This window comes from Neolamprologus multifasciatus, chromosome 5, assembly GCF_963576455.1.
Source record: "Neolamprologus multifasciatus chromosome 5, fNeoMul1.2, whole genome shotgun sequence".
Classification (NCBI taxonomy): domain Eukaryota; kingdom Metazoa; phylum Chordata; class Actinopteri; order Cichliformes; family Cichlidae; genus Neolamprologus; species Neolamprologus multifasciatus.
The window spans coordinates 35,412,330-35,438,854 of record NC_140443.1 but is presented as its reverse complement, the minus strand read 5'-3'; the positions used below and the strand labels follow the sequence as shown (position 1 = coordinate 35,438,854).

The 26,525-nt window shown below is 41.6% G+C and overlaps 1 protein-coding gene across 5 annotated transcripts; it reads right to left on the bottom strand.

Annotated features, from left to right (window-relative positions):
* Positions 1 to 381: 381 nt before the first annotated feature.
* On the bottom strand, positions 382 to 21,282 carry LOC146519202 (uncharacterized). Of its 5 annotated transcripts, none has more exons than XM_085161046.1 (4): positions 20,556 to 21,282; positions 14,298 to 20,301; positions 12,082 to 12,356; positions 382 to 4,562 (listed from the first exon to the last, which is right to left on the bottom strand). In XM_085161046.1, the coding sequence occupies exons 2-4, from the start codon at positions 18,580 to 18,582 to the stop codon at positions 3,708 to 3,710; spliced, it is 5,415 nt and encodes a 1,804-aa protein (XP_085017172.1). In that variant the 5' UTR covers positions 18,583 to 20,301; positions 20,556 to 21,282; the 3' UTR covers positions 382 to 3,707. The 5 variants fall into 5 exon arrangements, 4 of the variants coding, with proteins under 4 accessions (XP_085017172.1, XP_085017173.1, XP_085017175.1 ...); XM_085161047.1 differs by having other exon boundaries at positions 14,298 to 20,253; XM_085161049.1 differs by having other exon boundaries at positions 14,298 to 18,558; positions 20,556 to 21,281.
* Positions 21,283 to 26,525: the final 5,243 nt, after the last annotated feature.

The following is a 26,525-nucleotide window of genomic DNA, read 5'->3' as shown; positions in this document are numbered from 1 at the left end:
GTTTAATTTGCTACCATGCTGTTTCACATTTTTCTGACTGCGATAGTTGCCAAGAACCGAAGTGTTTACAGCTGTCTGCAACACTTGAATTATAGGACAATCATGATTTATTGGGGGAAAAAAAGTGAGTGGCATTACATTATTACCTCTGGAACTAGAGGTTTCCAAGAAAGAAGACTGCTGATATGCTGGATGTATAAACAACTGTATAGCAACTGTTAACATGAATTAACAAGCTAATACATGAAGATTTAATTAAGATAATAATGTGCTAACACGTGTGTCTGTGTATGTCAGTTATATGCTCGATATAATTACAAAGAAAAAAATGACTGGCCTGATGCAGCTCAGGCTACAGAGAGCACGCAGTGAAAACAGAAGTATTTGGGGTCAAGTTTCCTTTACTTTTTTCAAATAATTGAAATCATCAAACAATATGCAAACAATTGGAGATGAAACAAGAATATAAAATTAGAAAATGAAAACAGATTGAGAAATCTGCTTGAAACACAAACAAGGATTGCTTTCCTTTGTGTCAAACCAAACAGGAAACACAACTGAACACAATGTTCCCTCCGTCAGGTGCAAAAGGGGTTTTTTATTATTAACGGGCTGACGAGTGACAAGCGAGTCAGCGTACAGCCGAGTGCAGATTTATCTACAAAAATGTTACACACATGCACACTTCCTGTCCCAGGTGCCTTATTGTAGATGCTGACTCATTACAAAACCCAGACTAGGAAAAGGGTCACGGCCCTGCAGCCAGTGTCTGTTTTACCTGGGTGAGCTGATTGACAGCAGAGATCAACTTAATAGATACTTGGCAGCATGTGTACATGATTCACACAAGCAGGTGTTGTCTGGGAAAGTTACAAAGTGCAATTTATCAGAGAGAGTCATTATGGGAAGGTAGACACTAATTATGGCAAAGTTTGTTTGTGTGTCTGTGTACATGTGCATGTGTGAGAGAGCAGAACAACATTTCTCAGAGGCAGAAGAAAACTCAGTGGCTGGGTTAAGCAAACTGAGTGATAATTGATAACTTTCAACTAGGGATGCACCGATACCACTTTTTTGGAAACGAGTACGAGTACTTGCATTTCAGTACTCGCCGATACCGAGTACTTAATAAAAACATGATTTAAATTTGTACAGTGGGGCAAAAAAGTATTTAGTCAGCCACCGATTGTGCAAGTTCCCCCACTTAAAATGATGACAGAGGTCAGTAATTTGCACCAGAGGTACACTTCAACTGTGAGAGACAGAATGTGAAAAAAAAATCCATGAATTCACATGGTAGGATTTGTAAAGAATTTATTCGTAAATCAGGGTGGAAAATAAGTATTTGGTCACCTCAAACAAGGAAAATCCCTGGCTCTCACAGACCTGTAACGTCTTCTGTAAGAAGCTTTTCTGTCCCCCACTCGTTACCTGTATGAATGGCACCTGTTTGACCTCATCATCTGTATAAAGTGTACCTCTGGTGCAAATTACTGACCTCTGTCATCATTTTAAGTGGGGGAACTTGCACAATCGGTGGCTGACTAAATACTTTTTTGCCCCACTGTAGGTAACAGCTTTAGTCCTATAATTTAACAAACAACAAACAAACAAACAAGGGACTAGTTTGGAATTAAGAACATTTATTTAAAATGAAAAGCATGTTGTATGCAACATATTACAGAATAAATAATTATAAAAAAACAAAATTTAATTTTAAATTTGTTCGTCTGTTTCTCTGTTTAGAGGTCTCACTAGCACAGTCACAGCTGGGATGACATCAGAGGCTAGTGCGTCATAGCTGCTCACTTTTTTAGTTAGTTCCTCAAAGGGGGCGAGGATGACAACAGGCGTCTCCATAAGAGCCCATTGGTGAGCGGTGAGATAGTCAGGGAGTTCGTGCTCGGCGCCTGTGATTAACCCCTTACATGCCGCTCAAACATAGACAGGTCTCAGACCGTGGTATCGGTCCTCGGTATCGGGGGACTTTTAACGAGTACTTTAGAAAATGCGGTATCGAGGCCGATACCCGATACCGGTATCGGTATTGGTGCATCCCTACTTTCAACTATCGAGTGGCATTAGCAATGACAGCGCTAGGTTCAACTGTACTGGTACAGTGTACCCCGAGAGGCAGACAAAATGGTTTTGGTCATTTTAATGAACGCGCCTTTTAAATAGCCGATGGATTAGCTTTGGTGTTTTGGTGTACTTAAGCCTGGGTTTGAAGTCTTGCAACTTAATAAATGATTAATGTTGTTTGCAAAAGCATTTTTAGTTATTAATGTATCCACCTACAGCAACTTCTTGTATCAGAAAATTTCTTGTTATTGCTACTAATTTGTCTTTCTGTAAAAAACATCACGTGCACAACAATGATGTAACAATTGTCATAATTGTCACACAATGGTGCAGTGGTTAACAATGTTGCCTCACAACAAGAAGGCCCTGGATTAAATCCACTGGCCAGCTGGTGCCTTTCTATGTGGAGTTTGCTTTCGTGGTTACTCTGGCTTCCTCTGACAGGCCAAAGACGTGCACCTTAGGTTAACTGGTAATTCTGAATTGGCTGTAGGTGTGGATGTGAATGCTGGTCTCTGTGTGTTATTCCTGTGATAGCCTGATGACCTTTCCACGGATTACCCTACCTCTTGGCCTATCACAACTCACACAGACTCCAGTTTCCCACCATCAGGAACCAGATAAGTGGTTAAGAAAATGCAAGGTTGTGTATTGACAGTTCCAAATACTAAGGAAATATTTTTGGACTTTAAACAGGTCAGACTTTCACTGAGCTTGAAAAAATGTTCCAGCAGCTATGACAGAGCTCAGGAGCTCAAACTGAAGGCAGATGCTACAAAAGAGCTGATTTAACTGTAAAAAGTGTTTCTAATAGCTCACCTGTCTGAGGTGAGGAAAATAATTGTCATACGAGTGAACATGAGTGCAATGGACACTTTGGGGATTCCTATGTGGAGGGTTTGAAGCTGAGGCAACAAAACACATTAAGGACCAATTCATGCAAGTCTAATGAATAACCTCTTATAGTATGACCTGCACCTCAGGTTTGTTTGAGGTAAACTATGAGCTGTTAATGAACCAGTGCTGGAAAAGCCAGAAGCTCAGAGTTCACTCTCTGTGCAAAAAGAAAGCCTTACTGTGAAGAAGAGAGTTTGAAGCTTCGTCTTGTTTGTTGTGTTTGAACACTCCCCTACTTTTATATCAACCGTAAGATTTCCAAACAAGCCTGGAGGCCTATTAATGGCATTGTAGGCTTGCAAGCGTGTCCCTACATGTGTTCTGCTGTTGGCAGAGTGGGAAAGAGGAGGAAGAACTCCAGTTATTCTAGACTGTCAGTGTTTTCACATGAATCAATGATGACTATCTCAGTTGTTACTCTGTATTCATAAAGTGACAACAAAGCTAAAAACAAATCTGCTCTATTGCGCCATATGCTAGATACTGTGATTGAACTTCCTGTTCCGTCAAATTAAGAGAGTGGTACAAAATTACAGGACTGTAGCATTACTTTACCTTAATGTATGGCCTCATATTGAAATATCGTGACTTTTAATTAAATTAAGCTCTGCCACTGAGGTAATCCAGTCACTGACATTACTTCTGCCTCCTGAGCAACTTAACCTCTGAATAAATATCTACAGCAAATAAAATGAAAATAATAGACTGCATGTATGCTCTACTGTCTGTTAAAGTTCAATGATAAGCTTTCCTTCATCGTCACTGCTGCTCGTGTCTTCTGTATACTCCTGGCAGCTCTGCACAGGCCTCACTCCACTGTTCAGACACTCAGCAGACTGGTAGCCATGAAGTGGGCCGGCCAAGTAAAAAGAATGATATTTGCTGGTAATGTCAGCTCTTCCAGAGTCACTGGCTGTAGTGTCATGCTTCTCGTCAGGTTCAGAGTATAGAAAAGGCTTGCATGGAGACCCAGTATCGTGATACATCTTTGATGGTTGGATGTCTCCTCTAGCTGCAGTAGCAACTCTACAGGCTTGAGAAACTTGATCGGCGTGTGTGGAGGGTAATGTCCCAACATTAGAGTTTTGGTGACCTGTTAAGTTGAACTTCTTACAGCTGCTTATTGCCGTGCTGCTGTTACCTGCAGTGCTATTTCCTGGTTGAATGGTCAGACTGACGCTGGTTTGCTTTTGGTCTGGGACTGAGAAAGTTTGTTGAATAGTGGGCTCAGTTCTTGAAAAAAAATGTTGTGTTTGTGATAACTGAGCTCCTGCACTGATATGTCGACTTGAATTGAATTCAGGTAAGACCTGTGTTGGTTGGTTATGAGTGACACCGCTTTCCCAGTTGTGTTGCGAGTGATACGAGTGGTTAATTTCCAGAGGGAGTTTTGGAGAAGTGAAAAGGGCAGCCTGAATGCTGCACGCAGGTATGTTGAGATTACTCGATGTATTCGACGCTTGCTGACAGCTCAGTTGGGGGTATTCAGACATTCCTGAGTGCGTCTGGGAAACATGCTGAAGGTGTTCCTCGGGTGGCCAAGGGTTTTTAAAGGAATCATTCTTGACCGTTTGATCTTCTTCCTTTTAATGAAAAAAAATATGAGGAGTGTTATTACCACTATACCATCAAAACAATGGAATCATTTTATAACCACTGAACCCTCTCATTATCTTTCTGGATTACCCAAATACTGCACAGCTTACATGTCTGTGAAGGTTCTCAGTCATCCAGGTCATCATAGTCTAAGGAGCTTGGAAAGAGAAGTGCCTGGACTTCTTCAAGTTTCCTTGAAGACGTTTCACGTCTCATCCGAGAAGCTTCTTCAGTTCTAAGAGCAATTGGTGGAGAGTCCCAGATTTAAGCCCCTAAGGGGGTCATGGACTCCCTATCTTACCACCAGGCGCCTTAGCACCCACTCACATCCTGGGCTATTTGACCTCAGTAAGTCACATGTTGGGCTAGGTTTCACAATGGGTTCACTTGGGGACACTCCCATAGGGAAGAAGCTTTTCAGATTCAAGGTGAAATGTCTTGTAGGAAACTTAAAGAATTCCAGATGCTTTTCTTTCCAAGCTCCTTAGACCATGGCAAACATGCAAAAAGGGCAGCCACAGCCAAATTCCTCCAGAAGGCAAGGGAGATGCTGAGAAGCCATCAATACATACACCCTCCTGGTCATCAGATATCTAGCTGGAATAATAAGCTAGCCAAAAGACGACACTGATAATTCATAAATCCCCAACACCCTTTGCACTAGGGCTGGGCATCGTCACTGATTTCTAGAATCGATTCGATCCACGATTTGATTCGATTCGATTCGATTCAATTCGATTCGATTCAATTCGGGGAAATTTTGCCTCAGTCAGAAATATTATAATTCAGATCAGTGCATTTACATATTTTTGTATCTATAAAAAGGAAGCTGACACTTTCGAGACTTTATCAAAGGTGTGAGCGTCACAGCAGAGGCCTTTGTGTCAAAGTAGCTGAAAATAAAACACAGAAAAACATGAAGGCGATTTTCCTGTTCTGGGATTTTATAAAAATATTCTGCAGTACATCAAAAACGAAAGAAAACCATTAATCAACTTATGAACATTACCTCTGAATTTACAGCGGTTTTATTAGAGACACAGCTAAGCGTTTTGCATTTTTGTATAATTTTAAAAAGTTTAAATTTATTCAGAAGCCTATTGAATGGAAGAAATTAGGTTTTCTTTTCGGAAGTAAGTAAAAGAAAAAAAAACATTGGCCGACAGCGCTGTAAATAATGTAAACATGTGCGTAACAAGCAAGCAAATAATGCAGAAAACAGATTTCGGGGATAGACAGGAAACTGTTCATGAAGTACACAGAGAGAGAGAGAGAGAGCTGTGCATGAAGTGTGGTGGAAGCAAAACAGTAAAAGTCAGAGTGAATTCATGACGATGTTTATGTGAAGTGTAGTTTGGATCTTCTTTTGCTGCTGGTTCGGTCAATATTGTTTGGAGAGACATCAAACTAACAGCTTTAGAATCAGTGCAAAATGGACGTAAACACAAAGCGCGACCCGCCGAAACATCAGAATCAGCGAGCTGTCGGCTTTCAGCCCCGACCGCGTCCGTGCCGTCGGGTGAGAAAGGCGACATCTCACTGATTCTGATATACAGGTCCGCGCTTTGTGTTTACCTCTTTGTGCAGAAGCTGTGTTCCTGCTCTCATTTACTGTTTTAAATGTTTGGTGGTTGTTGAAATTTTGTGACGTTTCACCTGAGATTCTGGAATTTCGGGCAAAATACATTTATATTAAAAAACCGATTCAGGATTTTAATGAATCGATTTCACGTTATCCAAGCCAGAATCGATTTTAATCGATGAATCGATTATTAAAACCCACCCCTACTTTGCACCACATGCTGGACATGCAGCTGTAACACTTTCTGGAACATCTGTATCAACATTACTGCACTCAACATTCACTGATACCAACACACTTTGATTTGTAATTGTATTGCCTGGAGCCAACTTAATACAAATGAGGAGTGAACAACCTAATTGCTAAGGAATACCGTGCATTGCTTTTTACATAGTCAAGGAATGTGAAGTGAGATGACTGTCGCTGTGATTCGACCCTGTACAAATACATTTGAACTGAAACTTAATTGAATGAAAATGGTGGATCTCGTTGACATTTTGCATAAAGGTTGATTTGACTCAACTCTAAATACTATTGAATTCGATAGAGAACTGTTGTGACAAACACTCTTCTTTATAATAAGACTCTAAGTTTGAAATCCAGAAGAAGTATTACTGCCATAAAAAACTCTTGTAATTGCTGTCAGCTGCCTAGTATTAACATACTGTGGAATTGAATTTATTGCTGTTGCTTCAAGTGCAAATGCCCCATAAATTCTCACAAGTTATTTGCCCCTGTGTGTGGCTTGGTAGTATACACTTTTTTGTTCAGTATATTTAAAAAACTTTTTTTCTTGCACCACTCTCTTCTGTGTTGCGACACATCTTGGGAGGTTTTATATTTATGGTGCTGCAAATATTTCATAAGAATGAAAGAACACAAATTCTGGCTTGGCTGTTGTGCTTTTGTTGGTAAATGTGTTAAAAAATGAAAAACAATCATGTGATGTAACAACCCAGTGTGCCTCAAACCTGCTTTTATATGATGCCCAAATAAGGACGGCCTTATTGCACCAGGGATTTGTGGCAAACTTTAGTAGATACAGAATAAATTAAAATGGTACAAAGTATTGCAAAAGACTGCTGGATTGGAAAGGATTGTGCACAGTGTGAGTGTTTTTAGTGTGTAGATTTGCGTGGTGACTTTGTTTTGAGAGGGTTTATATTCAAACAGCAGAGGAAGAATCACCTACCTCACGCTCTTTGGTAAAATAAGAATACAGCAATAATAAGTAAATAAATAAGTATCCAAAATAATGTTTGGTACAGAACAAGAACAAGCTTTGTTCATGTGTCTGAGTCAATGTGGCTGTTTGCCTTTGCAGATTACTCACATATATATAACAACGCTGAACTGTCGTATTAAACATTAAATAATGAGGTCACACAAATAGGAGCACTGTTAGTGAAGTTACTCGAAAAAAGTAATTAGTTACTAAATACTGGTTACTTCTCCAAAAAGTAATTCCGTTACTTTACGGATTACTTATTTTCAAAAGCAAGTAATTACTTAGTTACTTTTTAAAAACTTGATGCACAACCTGAATAAGTAATAAAGCAACAGATCTTTCAGCCCAATTCTATTTTTTCTGCGTAATCCATCATATAAAATTGAATCAAATGAAACTTGTTTTATTAGTTTTAATCTTTTAACTTCATGCACATTGCATCAACAAAAAATTTAATTATATGCAAGAAGAAATTCTTTAACATTTAAACCTATTTCCTGCAGATTCCAGCTTATAAAATAAAATAAAGTTTTGTGTTTACACTCTTTCAAATAGATGCAAGCAAAATACAGCAAAAAATAAATAAAATCAAAGATTCAGCAGCACTGAGTCCTGTCGCTCTTAAATCTGTTGTCACCTGTTTAGCAGGAGTGGGGCGGGTGGAGGTTTGCCCGGTGCCACAGCGTTCATGTCAGTGGGAGGATCCGGGGGTTTCTCTGTGAATGTCACATTCCCGTGGCAGCGTGCTCAGAGCTCGCTCAGATTTAAAGTTTAATTTTTCACTGTAGAAAGAAGTTTTCTTCCCACGCAGAGTGAACAGCGGACACTGATGTTTTTGGCACTTTTTACAGACTCAAACTCAAAGTAATGTGAGTACTTCCAAGCTTTAAACGCTGCACGGTCGTACTCTCTCCTGCACTCCATATTATCCATTGTTGATCTGCACACGTCTGTTGCTGCCACGGACGTCGCACGCTCGTACGTCATTGTCATGAGACACTCTCACCAACAAAATCACGGTTTAGTAACGCAGCGTGCTTATGGGAAAGTAACAGTAATCGAATTACTTTTTTTGCAATAGTAACCCCTTACTTTACTCGTTACTTGAAAAACATTACAGTAACGCGTTACTGCACATGTGTTTATGTCAATCTTATAAACTAAAAACATCCTATTTCGATTATGTCAGTGACAACATTCCTTACATGGTCTTCTTCATCATAATCATCATTTATCCTCACACAGAAAAGCAGTGATACAACAACACATTTTAAAACAGCCCATCTTGAAATATTAGAGAAGCCAGCTCCATGAGCCTTTAACCACTGCCCCTGTCTGAGGAAGTAACAAGGCTAGTGTACAGCAAATTCAAAAGTGTTAAATGTTTTGGTGTTAGTAGTCTTCTTGCAAAAGTAGAGTTAATTTTACTCTAAGTAGAGTCACATTCTTTTAACGTAACTCTGAGGTGTAAAATGATAGAAGTTAAAATCGAGTGTTAAAAATGAGTGTTTCTATGTCAAATCTGGAGGTGTTACAATGGAAACATTAACTCTTGACCTCTTAGCTCTGAACTCCTACAGGAGCTATGACACTATTAGAGTAAATTCACAGACTCCGCCCCCAGCACCATAGGCTCCAATCTAGCTGAAGTGAAGCCGTTTCAGAACATTTTGCTCTACATCTTTGAGTTGTTTGCCATGCTTGGTAAGTAATTTTTTCAAAGATTGTTTCAATTATTATTATTAGCTTTTACTTCTGTGGCTCTTTGGAGTTGAGACAAAGCTGTGTGAAAGGCATTAGCCATGTTGCTCGCTGATAGCATAATATTCTGTTTTAGCTAGCTGAAAGGTATTGTTTACGGCAAATACCACAGCCTTGAAAAAAAGCTTGCATGTGAATTTTCAGTCAAATTTTTGGTCAAATACAGACACAGTCTAGGATGTGAAATGTTGGTATAATGGTGCTACTTGAAGCCTGAAAACGATCTCCTATAAAAAAAATGAGCAAACAGCAGTAGCAGACGTCCTGACTGGGTTCTACGTTAGCATTTAGATCCCTCCAGAGTTTTGTGCACACGGTTTAGGTAAAAATGAAAAAGGTTGAGGTTTTACATTTAGTTCAGTATTACCTGTTGCCTGTGTCCTTATCTTTTGGGAAAATACTTTACACAAGTAATGGCTCAAAAAGGATTCCTTTTTTTACTGTGCTGCAATTGATTTGTGCCATTAATTAGTGTCAACTAATTTTTATTCAATCTCCACATAGGATATGCTTGAGAAGATGGAATATGGGGGAGAGCAGAAGTGCGTTGAAGTTCCACAAAGTGATGAATGAAGGACATGCATATGTATATAGAAATAAGTGATGAGAATGCTGTTATTTGCATTTACCAGCTCACCTATGTCAGACCTTTTGATAAACAAAATTCTAATGAAAGTGAGAACATGTACACTGTTACATCTTTCAGAAAATGTTTTGAAATTGTGGTGCACAGTTCAGAATAAATGTTTTTCAAAAACCATTGCGTCTTTTTAGTAAATGTTTATTTCCAAAAGAAATTTCTAGAAGTTCAGAACAGTAAAATTCCCGCTTTTTAGAATTAATTAGAAGATAACTCTTATGTAGTTAAACTAAAATACTCTTTGAGAGTTAATATATAAACTCTTAACACCTAGTTAGCATTAGTAAGTGTTAAATTATCAACTCCAGACAGATTTGGTGTTTAACACTGAATCAGAGTTAACGTACCAACTCTCCAAAAAGAGTTAAATTAACACTCTCTGGTGTGGACCCATATAGACACTTTAATAGTGTTGAAATCAAATCTGACAGTGTTAATTTGGACATGCTGGATTTGCTAGAAGTGCAGCCTCAGCAGCTGATGGATTTAGAAGCAGCTCTACAGTGGCTGAGCTGGCGATAGAACAGGTATGATCAACTGATTATATCATTATCAATGCTATGATTTATCAATATTGTACCTACTAGAGGTGGGAATCACCATACATCCCTTGATACGATATTATCACAATACTTAACGCACGATACGATATTATTGCAATTTTTAAAAATATTTTGCGATATTCAGATTCTGTACATAAAGGTAAACTTTATCAATATTCATTTTCTCTAATATCAAAGTCTCACACTCAGTCTTTCTCTCATTTCAGTTTTATTGTTGACAAACTGAACGGTTTGTATTACAGTCTAGTCCAACTTAACTGAATCAACCATCTGGTACAATTACAGCTATTCTGAACTATGCAGTTTATGAAAACTATGCAGCCCCTTCAGCAACTGAAGAATTTGAAAGTAAATTAAAACAAAATATAATTTTACATTAAATAAAAAAGTTAAATTAAAGTTAAATAAAGTTAAATTAAGTTAAAAAACTTAATTAAAATAAAACATGTCTTAAATTAAAATAAGTAAACTCATGTTTATTGCTGCCATAAAAAAGTTAAACACATTTGGACAGTGAAGGAATGTCAGGATTCTTGCTCAGAAAAAGGATCAACATGCTCTGAAGTCAGAGCACAAAAACCTTTTTGTAACAAAATATCAATTTCTGCTGTCCCTGTATCCATACATTATTAGCAAACAAAATATCACAATACTACATAGTATCGATTTTTCCCCCCACCCCTAGTACCTACCCTATAAGAGTTTTGCATAGACGAATGTAATGAGACTAATAGTCCAAGTCATGGTGTTTTCATTATTCTGTCTAAAACCAGTGTAGCTAAAGCCAGAGAGATGAGCTCCTGGGGGTACGTTTAGTTAACCTCTTACCTCAACTGATCTAGCATTAGGCTTTTGTTTTAGCCACGTGTTAAACAGGACATGTTTGAAGAATAAGACTCTGCATTTAAATTAAGTCTGATGATTTGTTTTGGAATTTCTGCAATTCCAGATTTTTCAGCCGGGTTTTCCAAACAGACTGAGGGTCTCTAAAACCTGACTCTACATTTGAAATGAGAGATGTTAAGAGCTTAATAACCTTGCAGCAAAGTGCAAATTAGAGAGAACACAGTGGGGTCAACTCCAGGACTGTTAAATTCTGATTTGATCCTTGTCATCTTATTTTCCTAACTCATCGTGCATGCTGGTGACGGCTGGAGAGAAAGCTTAGTGATAGTTGTGCTGTTTACGACCTCTAACTGTAACGTCCTGCTTCCTCTCTCTGTCTTGTGTTACGTGGTTTTATACTTTTATGTTTTTCTTTTTCTGTTTGGATGTTTTTCATTTGTCTGTTTTCCAGCCTGGCTTTTTTCCTAAGAGCTTGAATTAATTAACTAATCCAATAAAACTGACTCAACTTTAGAAGTCTAAACATTCAAATTCTTCTGAGTTTGACTTTGATAGAGTTTTTATTTCCTTTGCAGACACAAGTCTTTTATATGTTAACTCTTAAACATTCAGTTCCCAAAATGCAGGTCATCAGGTACGTTTTTTAGAAGCGTACGGTACATTTCAATAACCTCTCATGCATTTTGCTATTAGCGCTTCATTTTCGGAAAACTGTAAATTTTATATAAAACTTGGATGTTGGAGGTTAAGCGGCTCTGAGGCTTTGCTTTTGTTGTGTTGTAATTGTTCTTGTAAATCAGCATGTGTGTTGTAAACACTAAGACCACATGAAAAAAAAAGAGCTGTATAGTAAACACGGATCCTGATTAGATGCACTCTCTCTCACCTCTGCCTTTGATACAGCTGTGGATCTGCAGTCTGACCCGGCCTTCCCCCACAGTCCTGGAGCTTTGTCTGCTTTGATTCCTCTGTTCTCCTCCTCTCCCGTCACCCCACTGTCACCTCGCTCTCCCAGGCATTGGTGGTTTTTCTCTTCAGCCCCTTGGCTCTGCTTCTGCTTCCAGTCTGTGCTGTCTGGCTGCCCGGGAGTCCTTACACGTTCCTGCATCTGCAGCTCCTTCTGGGCTCCACACCTCGCCAGGGAGGCTCCCTCCATAAGCCCTCCAGGAAGAAAAACAAATGAAAAATCAGTTGTTTTCTTTAGGAACTGAATCCACAGTTTTACTGCTTATCAGTCAATCTGCATGTTTTTCAAGCAGTAGTCAGCCACACATGAACACTGAAGCAGATTTCGTTCACTGTAATTCTTCATATTATTCATGCTGGTTATTGAAAGAAGCTTTTACCCTGATCTTCCTTCTGGTTTATCTGGAGCACACATGAGGCTTCAGATGGGTCGGTTAGACAAAGTATGTGTCTGCAGTGGTGAGGCAGTAAACAACAGTGGGATTTTATACTTATAAAGAGGCAAGAATTTTGGAGGATAACAACATGAGCCTGCTACAGCCTGAGTTACATCAGGATAAAGTTTGAATGGGATACTGCTTGGAACGATTTGTTCCCTTTTACTTATGCTACACAACAAATGCACAACAAAACATCCTCAAACATTCTTCTTCGACAGGTCAGCAGGAACCTAATTTGCAGATACTGTTCTGGCTGCATGCTAATCAGCCACACAACAGATTTTTTATTAAAAAACAAGTTATATAAAACCAGGTGAACATAAAGAGGTCCCTGTTCAACATGAAGGGGAAGAGGAAGGGTTACAGCAAGTGAAAGCTGGTTCATAAGGGCACCTGAGATTTTATGATGTGAGAAGAAGCATAAATGTGGAAACCAAAGCTGTTTATTCCAGCTAAGTAAAAGCAATAAAACAAGAATTCACTGGGCGATAAAAAGATATTTTTCCAGTGGGCGTGCCCATTCTTGTGCCACACACAGATAAATGTGCACATCTGTTACATGCATTTGAGGATATGACTACAATTGAAATGAAAATGTTTTTAATCTGGCAAGCTCTGTGGTGCACAGCTAGCTTTTCTATCAGTGCCACTAGCCTGGTAGAGATGATAACAAACTACAGGAAAATCATATTAGCGGTAAACAGATGCAGACAGCTGCCATGTGTCTGAACCTCTGTGTCAGCGATACAGGACAGGTACAAACCCCTATACCCAGGGGGCAGTAGCTGGAGGTTAGTGAGTGGCAGGCATTCTGTTTATCCTCTGCTCTCTGGGGTGACCTTTAACCCTGTAGCTGTCTGAAATCCCTCAGTCCTTTCATTTAAAAAGCGGGAAAGTATGCGATCCATGCTGCGATGGTGATCAAATGACACTTTCAAACACTGTGGGACACACACGAGTTCTGCATGAAAGCCTGAGAACAGCTCACACGTCACAGCGGAAAAGGACAAAGATGATCAAAAACTGAAGCCACATCGTGCTCTGCCACAGAAACATTTCCAGATGAAACTCCACTGGACTGTTTTCCCTACAATTCAAATCAGTGCTCGCCTAAACATTTGATTTGCAGTAAGTTGTAGGTTTGGGTAATTGTGCGAGCACAGATGAGAGCTCCATATGGCAAATCTGTGAATCTTTAGTGCCACCTAGTGTTGAAAAAGAAAAAATGCAAAAACTGCAATAAAGCATGCATATTTTCTAGTATTTGTATTTCAGTTCACCTTGTTTTAAAACAATTTGTCAGTTTAAGACTATGTAGATCTATACATAACAGAAGGAAGTGGAATATTTTAACAGAATCTTAATTAAATATGACTGTCAGATAAAACATACTAGTTATACTGTATCTTAATGCTAGATGTTTATCATTTACTGAGTGTATGTCTGTCAGCTAACCTATATTTTGAATTTAATATTGACTGACATGTCAGTGTCAGCACATTACTTTAAGTTGACTTTAAAGAGATGGGGACAGGTGCAGGTTGGGGACAGCAGGCACTCGTTTCTCATTCCATGTTGTATTTAAATCCACTGTGCTGCAGTGCGGAGCCAAAACTGATGTCATATTCTTAAACTGCACTGTAGGAAGCAATAATAACATATATGTTACGTAATACATTTAAATAGTAAATTGTACCTGCTGTCTGGCTCTGAATACTTGCACACACAGATGTGTTGTCTTTGCATCTGTCCACCTGGATGTTCGAGGACGCTGAAGCAAAGTGAGTCGGTCTTTTTTCTGAGTGGCATGAGCTGATTGCATCCTGTGATCCATGAGGGGTGATGTCCAATAAAAATTTGGAATCACCTACAGATCCGACTCTGTCACATCCCATGTTTGTATCTTGGGATGGATTCAAAAGCTCAGATATTGTGGGCTCCGCTTGATTACTGCAGTAGATGGATGCTTGTGGGTTTGGCTGTCCCACAGCTTTGCTTTTATTGACAGAAAGTGAAGAGACCGACCCGGAGTCTTTATCAGAGCATGCAGGAGAGGGAGAATGGCTGCAGCGCTCTCCACTTTCTAACCTGCTGCCTTTGTATTCGGAGGCTTCGCCCTTAGTTTTCATTATGCTGACATTAGATGAGTCGCCCTGATTATTAAGCTTATGTTGGCCTTCTTTGCACAGCAGTTCACTTTTCAAGTTATTCTGATTTTCTGCGCTGGAACAGGGAGAGCTCCTGCTGGGCTTGTGTTGGCCAGAGAGAGCTTGCAAGACGGTTGCACCTTGGCTGACCCTCCGATCCAGCAAAACCTGCTCCTCAGCACAGCGGTGCAGAGAGAGAGCCTGTTCCTCCACTGACGTTTGTCTTCTTCCTGACTTTACACCTCCAAGCGGAGCAGGAGTTGACATTACATCACCCGCAGTGCTCTGAGTCTCTGTGACCATGTTTACATGACTGTTTTTGTGTGGGTGTAGTGGCGGAGGGAGCGATTCAGCTGATGCTGCAGCCTGAGTGGAAGCGCTTTGCTGAGCCAGGTGGGAACTTGGCTCTGCTTTCCCAAATTGCAAAGGCACAGAAGTCATTATTCTCTCAGTGGTAAGTGCAGGGAAAGACTCATTTTTGTCCATTTGTTGTCTGGGTTGTGCACTCTCTTTTGCCTCACTGTTGCTTTCAGCAGCAAAAAAGCCCAGAGTTTTGCTTTGGACACCTTCTAAGGTCCCACCTTCGGCGTCCTGTCTCTGGGAGACACTGGTACCCGATAGACGCTCTATCTGGGGTTCGATGAGGGCCAACTGCTCATCAGATATGATCTGGAGGCAGATCTGGAGGTCTGCTGTGTGCACATGGAACACGTTCTGAGCAGCTGGCTGTACCTGGTCAAACGGTACAATGTGACAAGGCACCACTGGGGTGTTTGTGCTAACGTGTGGTACGCTAACAGGATTCAGCAGGTTTGATTGTGCCGAGAGTTGTATGTGAGAGAGCGGAGGGTTAGACTGATCATATGACGCAGCTTTAACGGCAGTGGCAGATGTCTGACTGCTCGCTGTGGTTACGGTAAGTGCAGCAACAGCAGGTGCAACAGGTCTGGGTTGCTGTGCAGACGTCGTGCATTTCGAAGGCTGGATCAAAGTGCTGCATAATCCTGCCTGATAATCTTGCAGGCAGCTTGTGGTTATTGTGGTTGCTGCAAATTGTTTGTGCACTACAGCTACGCTACCTGGCAAATTCTGACTGAGTCGTGATGTTGCAGCATGACAAACTGTTGAGACGAGCTGGTCCTGCGCGGAGCTGAAAGCATTCGTCTTCTTAAGATCACGAGTTAGCCCCAGCTGTGAAGCTGTGGGGTCTTTGCAGTTCTTTACACTCGTTGTGACCGAGGTCACGCTGCGCTCGATGTGAGGAGATGACAGAACTGAGGTGAAAGTGTGGGCTTCAGTTCCTGGTGGTTTATCCACAACTTGTGGTGAAAAAGTTAAATCAGGTTCAGCAACATTGGGTAACTTGAGTTGGTACTTGGGCAGGAAGCTGTTCTTTGCAGCAGGGGGACTAGAAGCAGTCGAGGTGCTAACAGAGGTTGTGTTTGCATTGATTATGCCCGACTTGAACAGAGGCCCTTTGAGCGGAGTATGTTGTGGATTGTTGTTAAGATTGATGTAAGTGAGGCTCGCTTCCTGCTGAGTGACAGAGGGTGTGGGATGAGCAAGCATTGTGTTTGGGTCAGTCTCCATCTGCAGAGGGCAAATTATTTTGTCATCAGTTCTCAGCTTTTTCCTGTCTGAAGGAACATGGGCTCCGCACAGCTGCGATGTGGAAACACTATGTTTGTTGTCTTCGGCCATCAGTCTCCCAGCGTCTGGTCTGTTCACACAGTCTGTTTTGTGACTAACCAGTGAGCCGATAGAAGGTAATGGCAGCACTGACAAAGACAGATTCCTCCTGAGTGGAGCTTTGAGAGCGAGGCATGATGAATTAAGCGAGTTAGTTTGTAGATTAAAATCCACAGCAGGGACAAAGGCGAGATTGGCAGGAGCGCCAACTGTGGTACCGTTGCTTGTCGAACCTGTTGTCGTTACTGCCAGCGGTGCCCTTTTCTGCAGACCCTGAACAAGCTCGTGCTCGGGGTTTGCTGAACATTTCCTGCCTTTGATAGCACCGTTATCGCTACTTTTCTCAGCATTGTATAGCTTTTTAAATGTTCCACCCCCGTACATGTACCACTTGTTGTAGGCGAACTTCTGCGCTTTCTTCCTCCGGAACTTTCTGTTGCTCGGTTCTCCACAAATGTCACCGCCATCCCCGTCACAACTGAGGCTGCTGCTCCACGCCTCCTCCACAGATGAATTCCTGATGAGACCGTCTGTTGCGTGGTTGCAGTCTACGGCAGTCTGCCGGACCAGTGGGCGGTGGGTGGATGATTGCTGGTTCGCAGGCTTGATCGCGAAACCTGTTGGGTTGATCTGGCCAGAGCTTCCCCTTCGGACTAGCGTTACATAATCCCTCTGATTGGAGGAGGTTGGGCTGCTTCTCTCGGGCTGCAGGAGGGTGACGCTGAAGGGGAGGGAATTGCTGCGAGTCAAGGGGGCATGGTCCATGGTGGAGGAGCGCTGAGTGGGCACAGAGCTGTAAATCCCCGGCTTCTTGTTTCTTTGTGACAAAATATTCTGAGTCTGACCTAATTTCATGTCAAAGTGAAACGAATCCTTGTACGTGTACGGCATGGGAAGGTCGATGCTTCCCTGCTTTGATAAAACGGTCTTCCGTGGCCTCACATTCTCCAGCTGTTTGTCCTCCACAACAGCTGTATTATCTGATATCAGCTTAGATATGCGCTCCTCTAGGGCCTTCTGCTCCTGCTCCCTGGCAGAGTCTTTGGACTCCTGTCTGCCGTGATCTGATTCTGTAGGTGTGCGCCTGCTGGCGGGTTCTTCAAGATGCTCTTTGGTGGATTCTGCGACTGAATCCATACTGTGATCGAGCAAAACACTGCCAGGGCTTGGATAGTGGTCACTAGTCTCGCTGAAGCCCGAGTCTGTGCTCTCATGACTCTGCGATTTCCCTCTTGACACTGAGCTTTCCCACTGTTTGGAAAACAGCGTGGCCTCTTGTCTCTGAAGGGGAAGGTGTCTACTCGGTGGAAGCTTTTCACTTTCCTTTATTACCGTTTCGCTTCCATTTGGTTTTGAGTTTTGAACTGTGAGGCTCAGCTCGTTGTCTTCCTGCACACAGCGTTGTGTCTTCACAGAGCAGACCTTTGGAGTACTGGCTGGACCGGTGCTTTCAGCAGCAGATAGTGAGGAGTCCTTCTCTGCGCTGCCTGGCTCTTCGACGCATTCCTCCAGAGACAAACTGGAAGTGCACGTCTCTCTTGAGCCAGACATGCTGTCTAAGCTGCTCTGCTCTGACTCCAGTGAAAGGCGTGCATGAGCCTGGGTACGTCTGTGTTTGTAGAGGTTGCTCTGAGTCTTAAATGAAACTCCACAAGTGGTGCAGGGGTAGGGCCGCTCCCCCGTGTGGCAGCGCAGATGCTTCTCCAGCACGCTGGGCTTCATGCAGTCCCGTCCGCAGTGAGGACACACGTGCTTTCCTGCAGACTTGGGTTTGGCTGCAGGAGCAGCAGCTGCCAGGCTCAATCCCGGCTGAGACTGCAACCCGCCAGCAATATGGAGCGTGAGGATGGGAAATGTCTCCTTGGTGTAGAGCGGCGGCATGCCCAGATGGAGTGTGGCTGCTTCTGGAGCAGCTGCAGGCGGCTGTGGGTAAGGCTGCGCGGGCAGCGCAGGCACTGTGTGGATGTAAACAGCCGTCAGGGGAGCCTGGACATCCATCCTTTTCTCTGCCTGCGCTGTGACGGAGCTGATGTGCACTGGAGCACTCGCCAATCCTGGCTTGCCAGTCTCCATGGTAACACTGCTGCTGTCGTGATGTACCAGTGGCAGGTCTCTAATTACCTGTAAGATAAGAACAGTTTGCATTAGACCTCCGTTTGCGTTAGATTAAAAGGGGGCAGGAATTTTGCTACATCTCACTTAAAGAGGAAAATGTGATTACTCTTGGAGTATGTTTTGTTCTTTAACTGGTGACCAGCCCCAAGAAATGAGCACAGTACTGATGACAGATATGCAATATTCTCCAGGACAGATGGCTAATACAGCAATTAATCCAGTCTGGATTTTGCCAGATAAAAATCCAGGGAGATGTGTTTTGCAATGTAAAAAAAAAAGGAAAGCACACTTGGTTCTGAGTAATATCATTGTGATAATGAGCAATAATATCCACAGTGGGAGCAAAGGCATTTCAAGCTCTCCTTTTTCATTTCAGTGGCAGGTTAAGATGTGTGTGTGGAAATGTTAGTCGAAACCATGGAGAGAAATGTGCACATGTAGTATCACAGTGGGGTGTGTGTTTTGTGTGTGTTGGGGTGGGCTTTTATCTCTCCAAATCAAGTACGTCTGCTGGCATTAGCTGTTACCTCTGTCACCAGTCTGCATCAATTATAAGGCAAACCTTTGATGTTCAGAGTATCATGTGGCGGCGTTCGGTCCTGACTGACTGTCATATTGGTGCAATAATCAGATCAAATCAAATCAAAGGGGAGCTGTGCATTAGAGTGAGAAAATTTCATTTCCTGTTGCTGTGATGGTGATTTTGCATAATTCACCCACAGAAGTACAGTTGGCACTCGACGCGTTCTTTTGTTGGTTGTACAGCATGAGCACGCCCACGTCAGAGAGTTTTTCTGGTGCTGTGAACTGAGGAAAGTTGGTCTCTGTTCACATTCGGCTGAGTGAGTGTGTCTTACTTTTACAACATTATTCATGGAGCTCGACCCTCCTGCTGTAATGTGCTTTCACTTCCTTACCGTTATGTAAATACGGTGCACATGCTGCAACTTCATGTAGGAAGAGAAATGAAGGCAGCTTTCATTCTATAAGCACGCTTAGTCTAAGTGAGAGATAAAGGTTAGGGTTTAGTGAGCATCCACCTTTCTCATATCTGGAACACCAAGTGGAAAAGCTCGCAACAGCCGACTTAAAACTTGAAGAGTAACAACTTGTAATTTTTGGATATTTCCGTATTTATTATGATGTGTCAAAATAACCCTGGATGGGTTGTTACTGACCAAATGGTTGTTAAGAGGTTAAAGATGTGTGAGTTTGTTTTAAGAAGAAGTTGCGCTGTGCTGAAACACCAGCCTGTGCTCGCACTAAGAACAAAACATCACAAAAATCTCTCGACATGGGGACATAAAGAAGACGTATTAAATGTTTCTGTGGAAAGTGAAAATGTCATTTCCAGTTATGGATGTGACTTTATAGAATGAAAGTTTGAAAAGAGGAAATATCTGACAGTGCTGCCAGCCATCACAGTGTTTAGGTAAGAACAGCAGAAACCAGAACTTAGTGTGTTTAACTAGGCCAAAACTCAGGCGCAACAATTGAGAGAAGAAAAAACAGCAGAAGACAATAAAGCAGAAGTCACTTACCGTCTCGCTTTGCACTCCAATCACTGATAATTATCCGGTCTAAACAGCCGTTCACAGTGAACCGGCCCATCCTCGGTGTACCTGCTCCTTTCGCGTTGCTCTGCCATCTAGCACCTCTCCAATCGGATCTTCTCTCACGGCTCTTTGACATGAACTGTTTCTTGTCACGAGGAAGCGGAAGAAATGCAAATGAGAGAGAAGATGCACTCTGAAAGTGGTGAGGCAGAGAGGAGGGGAGTGAGGGAAGGAGAAGGGCTGGCTGGGTGTGTGTGACTGTCAAACAAAGACTTCCGGAGGACAAGTTGAAAACATAGATTATACAGAAAGAGATCAGCGGGAGTGAATGAGCGGTGAGGCCCTAAGCACAGATGGAAGATACGAGGCTAACACAGTTGGACAGAAAAAAAAAAGTGAAAGCAACGGGCTAGGACGGAGGAAGTGCAGTGACAAAGGCAAGCTTACCTTCAGCGGCTGACTTTACCGTCAACAGTTTGAGGCAGTACCTGACTTCTGGTTCACTTATATGCTCGCTGCCCCCCACCTACTTCCTCCCACACATCGTATTTCATACACCCACATACACAAGGGTGCAGCAAAGCTAATGTTGATGTGGCTGCTTGGCTGCACGTGTGCTGCTCTCACTCTCTCAACCACAGAACAAATGGATGAGTTGTGAGAGGTTGGAGTGAATTTCCCTCCTCCAACAACAGCCCCCGTCAGACAGCATGTATTATTGTGCAGAAGTACATGAGTTCACATGCACGTGCTTGTAAAGCAATGTTCGTTTATCCCATTTGGACTCACATAGGTTTGCTCCATATATTGTTACTGGTTTGGTGAGACTGACTGCATATTAAGAGACAGATTGTTGACTGTATTGATCTGTTTCAGACAGAAAATAGTGAGGACAAGGAGTTATTTTTGGCAGTAGCTTGAACCAGAGTACACTGGCAAAGATAGAATGTGGTGAGTTTGTTCTCAAACAATGCAGTGGAAAACAAGTAGAAATATCTAATGGTGAAATTTTCTACCATCGTTAAAGACTCAGACAACAAGCAACACATTAGATCATAGCTCTTTTCCTGTGGCTACACACCTACCCTTCAAATTCCCACATGCGTATGGAAGACTAACGATGCCAAAAGTATGACTCAACGCATGCATCCTTAATTTCTATTAATTTTCATTTGACATGCATCACTTTTATACATTTATTTATTTATATTTATTTCTGCATTTCGAATAATTAATTTCAGGGTTGGTGACAAAATGCGTTGCAGGTGGCTTCACACTGCTGTACCTATGCTAACAGCAAGAAAATGTCGTTACCATAGCTACGGCACCAGATGATGGAGATGGACACGTGCTAAATTTTAAAGGAGCAGTCCAACACAGCCTTCAGTATTCCCACACTCCCTAACAAAGCTGTGGCAGACTACGGACCAGTCATCATTTGGACCCAATCAAACATTTGACCTAACAATAAATGATTTATACTTTTTAACATTAGTATTTATTTACATATATATATATTGCCTTAAAAATGTTAATGGCAAGTTTATGTGTTCACACTGTACATGCAAGTATTTACTAGTTCTGCCAGTGCTCTGCAACTGGGCTAACCACAAAAAAAGAGATGCTAGGAAATTTGCAATTGTGGGTAAAAACAAACTAAATGTGGACAGGTGACAAAAACAGAGTAATGTGTATTATCTTTAACATCCGGATATCTTTTTTGTATTGTGAATGCTGACAGCACAAACATCTGAATTCACTTCCCACTAAATAATAAGATGCAGCTGATCAAACTAATACATGTGATTTGAATTCATGGTTTTATATTGTTTAAACACTATTGGATGCTGTGATCCAATAGTGGGGTGGCTGTAGCTCAGGTGGTAGAGCAGGTCATCTACTGATCGGAAGGTTGGTGGTTTGATTCCTGGCTTCCCCTAATCTGCATGCCAAATATCCTTGGGCAAGATACTAACCCCAAATTGCTCTCCGATGCATCCATCGGAGTATGAATGTGTGTGAATGTTATCTAGAAAGCACCTAGAGAAATGTGCTTGTGCGAATCGGTGTGAATGGGTGAATGCACAAGTTGTATAAAGCGCTTTGAGTGCTCAGAAGAGTAGAAAAGCGCTATATAAGAACCAGTCCATTTACCATGTGATCGGATAAGTCAAACCTTAAATACTGTCCTTTATTAAAGATTGTTCACTTGTCCTCTTTTGTTTCATTCTGTCTTCACTTTATAGTTCTATATCTTTGGTTAGGTTTAGTTAAACCAATTCAGTATTAAAATGCAAACTAATGTTGTTTTGTATGTTTAAGTTGTTCTCAGGCGTTAGATTTTTATGAGTCTACTGGCCGGTTTCACAAAAAGTGACTATGCAGTCCATGTATTTAATTACAGGCCGTGTTGGGCCTTTCATGAATTTGTTACTATGACAATGAATACACACAAGCAAATCGATCCACTGTTAACACAAAACTATTGACTGCACATATATATTCAGTTTCTCTATTTGTATCTTAATATATATTTAAGCAACCAAAAACATCTCTAATGTTGCCAGTTTAGGCCCCGCCCACCAGCTACTCAAACATTCTGTTTGCAAGAAGCAGCCAAACAGAACAAAGTTGGCCTTAACAAAGTGGGAAGGGAAACTAAAATGCCATGTTTCATAATATATAACATAATATAAACTACATTAAGGCCTGCTATAAGACAGACACAATTTTTTTTAAATTGGAGTCTTATAGACTCCAAGAATATGTCCCCTTTAATGAAAATCTTTCTTTAAATGCTTTAATTTTGCTGTCAAATCCTTACTGCTGTTATTCTGAACATGATGTCATCACGTGGGATCAGCCGTGTAATTATCAGATGACATCTGCCGTTAAAAAACAAAGTGTTTTTCTATCATTCCACCGCCACAGACTCTAGCCGGTCTCCAAGGCAACTAGAGGCCGGTCTGCTAAGAGCATGGTTTGTGTCGACATGGCAACAAGACACCTCCTACCACGCATGTTTCCTACAGTCTGCACACTGCCCTGTAGGGCGGAAGCACAGTTTTAGTGCATGGTTTTAAAGCCCCAGTCAGATGAAACAAAATCACAGTGTGTGGATGTGTGCAGGAGTCTGCTGAAAGAAAGTCAGCAGAGGTCTGATGATGTTGTGTTATTTGGCTGTGTTGCTCAGGTTACTAGGATACAAGGTTGAGTCGAGTTTTACAGCTGATGGTCAGCAGCGACAAGAGACAAACAACATGTTCCTTCTGCTCCTGCTGGCCTCTCAGCTGCCGACGCACAACATAGTTTAAGAGAGATGGTTGTTTGGTGCAATGTAGACTTTTATCCATGTGCGTCCAGCTGCTCTTGGGAGTGTCTGACACATGCTGAGTCACACTGTGGATGTTGGCATAACCACAGTAGTACCAAATACTTCTAGAAACAACATCAGTAACAAAAAATGTTCTTATGCAGCAAAACGTTAAATAGACATTTTCAGCCACATGTCTTAGTGGTTGTAAACAGCAGAGCTGAGCAGCAGGTAGGTGGGGCTTTGTGCTCACAGCATGACCTTTGTGCCTAAGTTGACAATATCAGGGATACCTCCTCTCACAGCATACAGAGAGTAAAAAAACGTCAGAAAGTGTTTCGATCAGTGTGAAGCTCAGACTTCACTCTGAGCTTTATTATACATGCACCAAGCGAGAGCTTGATTTCATTATTTCAAGCTCTCGCCATCTTAAATATGAGCATCCACCACTGGAGCGGAATAAGAAATGACAGAAAACAATCAGCTTCCTTCAAAATGTACCCGCACTGCAAGGACTGCAAGGTATTCAGCCTATTTCATCGGTGTTTGATGGGGATCATTCAAAAAAGTCTGCCTTTTCCATAGCAGGTTTCCACCATCATCCCTGTAATCTGAATGTATCACAGTGCATTTTTGTCTCTTTGTTTTTGGCCAGCACTAGCAGTGATGAACCACATTACAGGAAGTAGTAACTGAGCATTAATGTGTGTGCATGTGTACGTGGGTGGGATTTGCTGCAGGCCTATAACCACTTACATGTTCATCTTCCCAGTAGCTTAAGCACAGCAGCCTCATGTCCCACTCTTGTCCACAACCAGCTGCCATCACTGACACTCCCGTCAGTGTAAAAACTGCAAACCAGCATTAATCAAAGAATCAGAAAGTGATCCGAAATTTGACTCTTTTCTCTCCCTTTGTGTCTGAGATGGTGCTCTTTTGCGCCCTCTGCTGGATCATGGCTGACAAAAAGTCTTGAACCCATAAATAGAACGTATTTGCATTAAAAGTGTTAGAATTGTGTTAATAGTATTATTACTGTTGTTGTTGTTGTTATTATTATAGTGATGCAGAGGGAGGTCAGGATTAGCCATGATGGATAACCTCTTCTCCACCACAGTTTCAAAGTGTCCACCCAATCACAGAGCCAGCTTTTCTAATCAGTTTATCCAGTTTCCTCGTGCCGCCAGCTTTGATGTTGCTCTCCAGCACACCAGCACAAATTAGAGACAGAAAATCTCATTTCACTGCAAATTTGGAAGAATCTCACCTTCCTTATGAAGTACAGCCTGCTCACCCGTTTTGTTGTATAAAACGTGTGTTGGTGTTCCAGTTCAGCCTGGTGCCTGAGTGGATCAGACTTGCATCACATCAACATCCTGTCCCAGAATAGAAACAGACATGTTATGAACGTGCTCACTATCTCGCTCTGGTCTTCACTGGCACATTCAGAAGCAATAAAAGTACTAACTATAACTTTTGATTGGCTTTTAAAATTTTGCTTTTTGCAATATTTCTTTTTACTTACCAATGTTACTATTGGTAGTAGTGATATTTTCTCCTCTGGTTGCTCCCTTTCTCACACAAAGTCTCTGAATGTCTTCCTTCACTACATCCATTAAACTCCCCTCAGGTCTTCCTCTATTCATCTCATATCCATTATCCCTACTGCATATGTCCAAACTGTCTCAGTCTTGCTTCTCTAACTTTGCCCCCAGACTGCTCAACCTGAACCTGAGCTGATATACCCAACTCTGCCACCTCCAGCTGCACCTCCTGCCCTGCTGTTAGTGTAACTGTCTCCAAACCACACACAACAGCAGCTAATCTTGTGCATATTTCCTTTCAGTCTTGCTGTTATTCCTCTGTCACAAATCACCTCTGACACTCGTCTCTGCCTACATTCTCTTCTTCACCTCTCTTGTGTACTGTCTGTTGCTTTGGATGGTTGAGACCAGGTATTTAAACTCATCTAATTTCACTACCTCTACCCTTTGTATGCTCATCTTTCTATCTGTCTCCCCCTCATTCATACACATATATTCTGTCTTGTTTCTACTGACTTTCAATCCTCTTCACTCCAGAGCAGCTCCTCAGGCTCTCTTCCACTTGCTCTCACTACAGATCATGATGTCATCTGCAAGCATCATAATCCACTGAGACTCCTGCCTGACCTCATCTGTCAACCTGTCCATCAGCACTGCAAACAGTTAGGGGGTGGATCAATCCCTGATATAATCCGACCCCACCTTGAAACCATCTGTCACCATTACCCCATCTTACTGTCCTAAAATATTTGTGTAATAATTATGTTTCATATGTATCAATTCTGCAGATGAATTTGTGAAATTCTGCTGTACAAACTGACTTTAAAATGCAAGATTACTGTGAGACTTAAAATGGCCCAATGTTTGGTATAAACTCTTTTTTTTCATTGGCTTCTATCCACAAATATCTTCTTTGAGAATCTTCACACAAGTCCATCTAAAGCCTATACCATGACTTTCTGATGCAACCCCAATGGGATCTTTGTCTATTAAAAACGGAGTTTGGGGTATATATAACTGTTAATGTATAAGGCATTAGTGAAATGAGAAATATTTTACAATGTGCTCATTTTAATAATTCATAATTCATTTCAATAATTTGCAGGGCACAATGTCAGATATAGTGAACTGACAAACTTAATTTTCAACATCTTTTCAATACATTACTTTATATGTTCTTTTTTATTTAACGTATTCTAATCAGCATTACCTTCATTTGGTTTCAGGGGTCAATAAACCATTAGCTTAAAGGGGTTTCTAACTATGATGTATCAAATTAAACAGCTTTCACTAGCTGAACATTATTCTATTATTATTTTCATTTGAACAACAAAAAGCAGCATAAAGCATGGCATTTTGTATCGGAATAGGCCAAACCTTAGCCAGAGCCCCTGAGCAAGATGGCGGCTTCAAAAACGCGTCGCGCGGATATGACGTTTTTCTGTGCGGCGACGTAGTGCGCAAAATACGTAGTACGTAACGGACGTTCGGATCAAGAAGCGCACTTGGAACTTTTTTAGAGGGTTGGTATGTTTTATGTGTTTCAGTGTTAAAAACAGA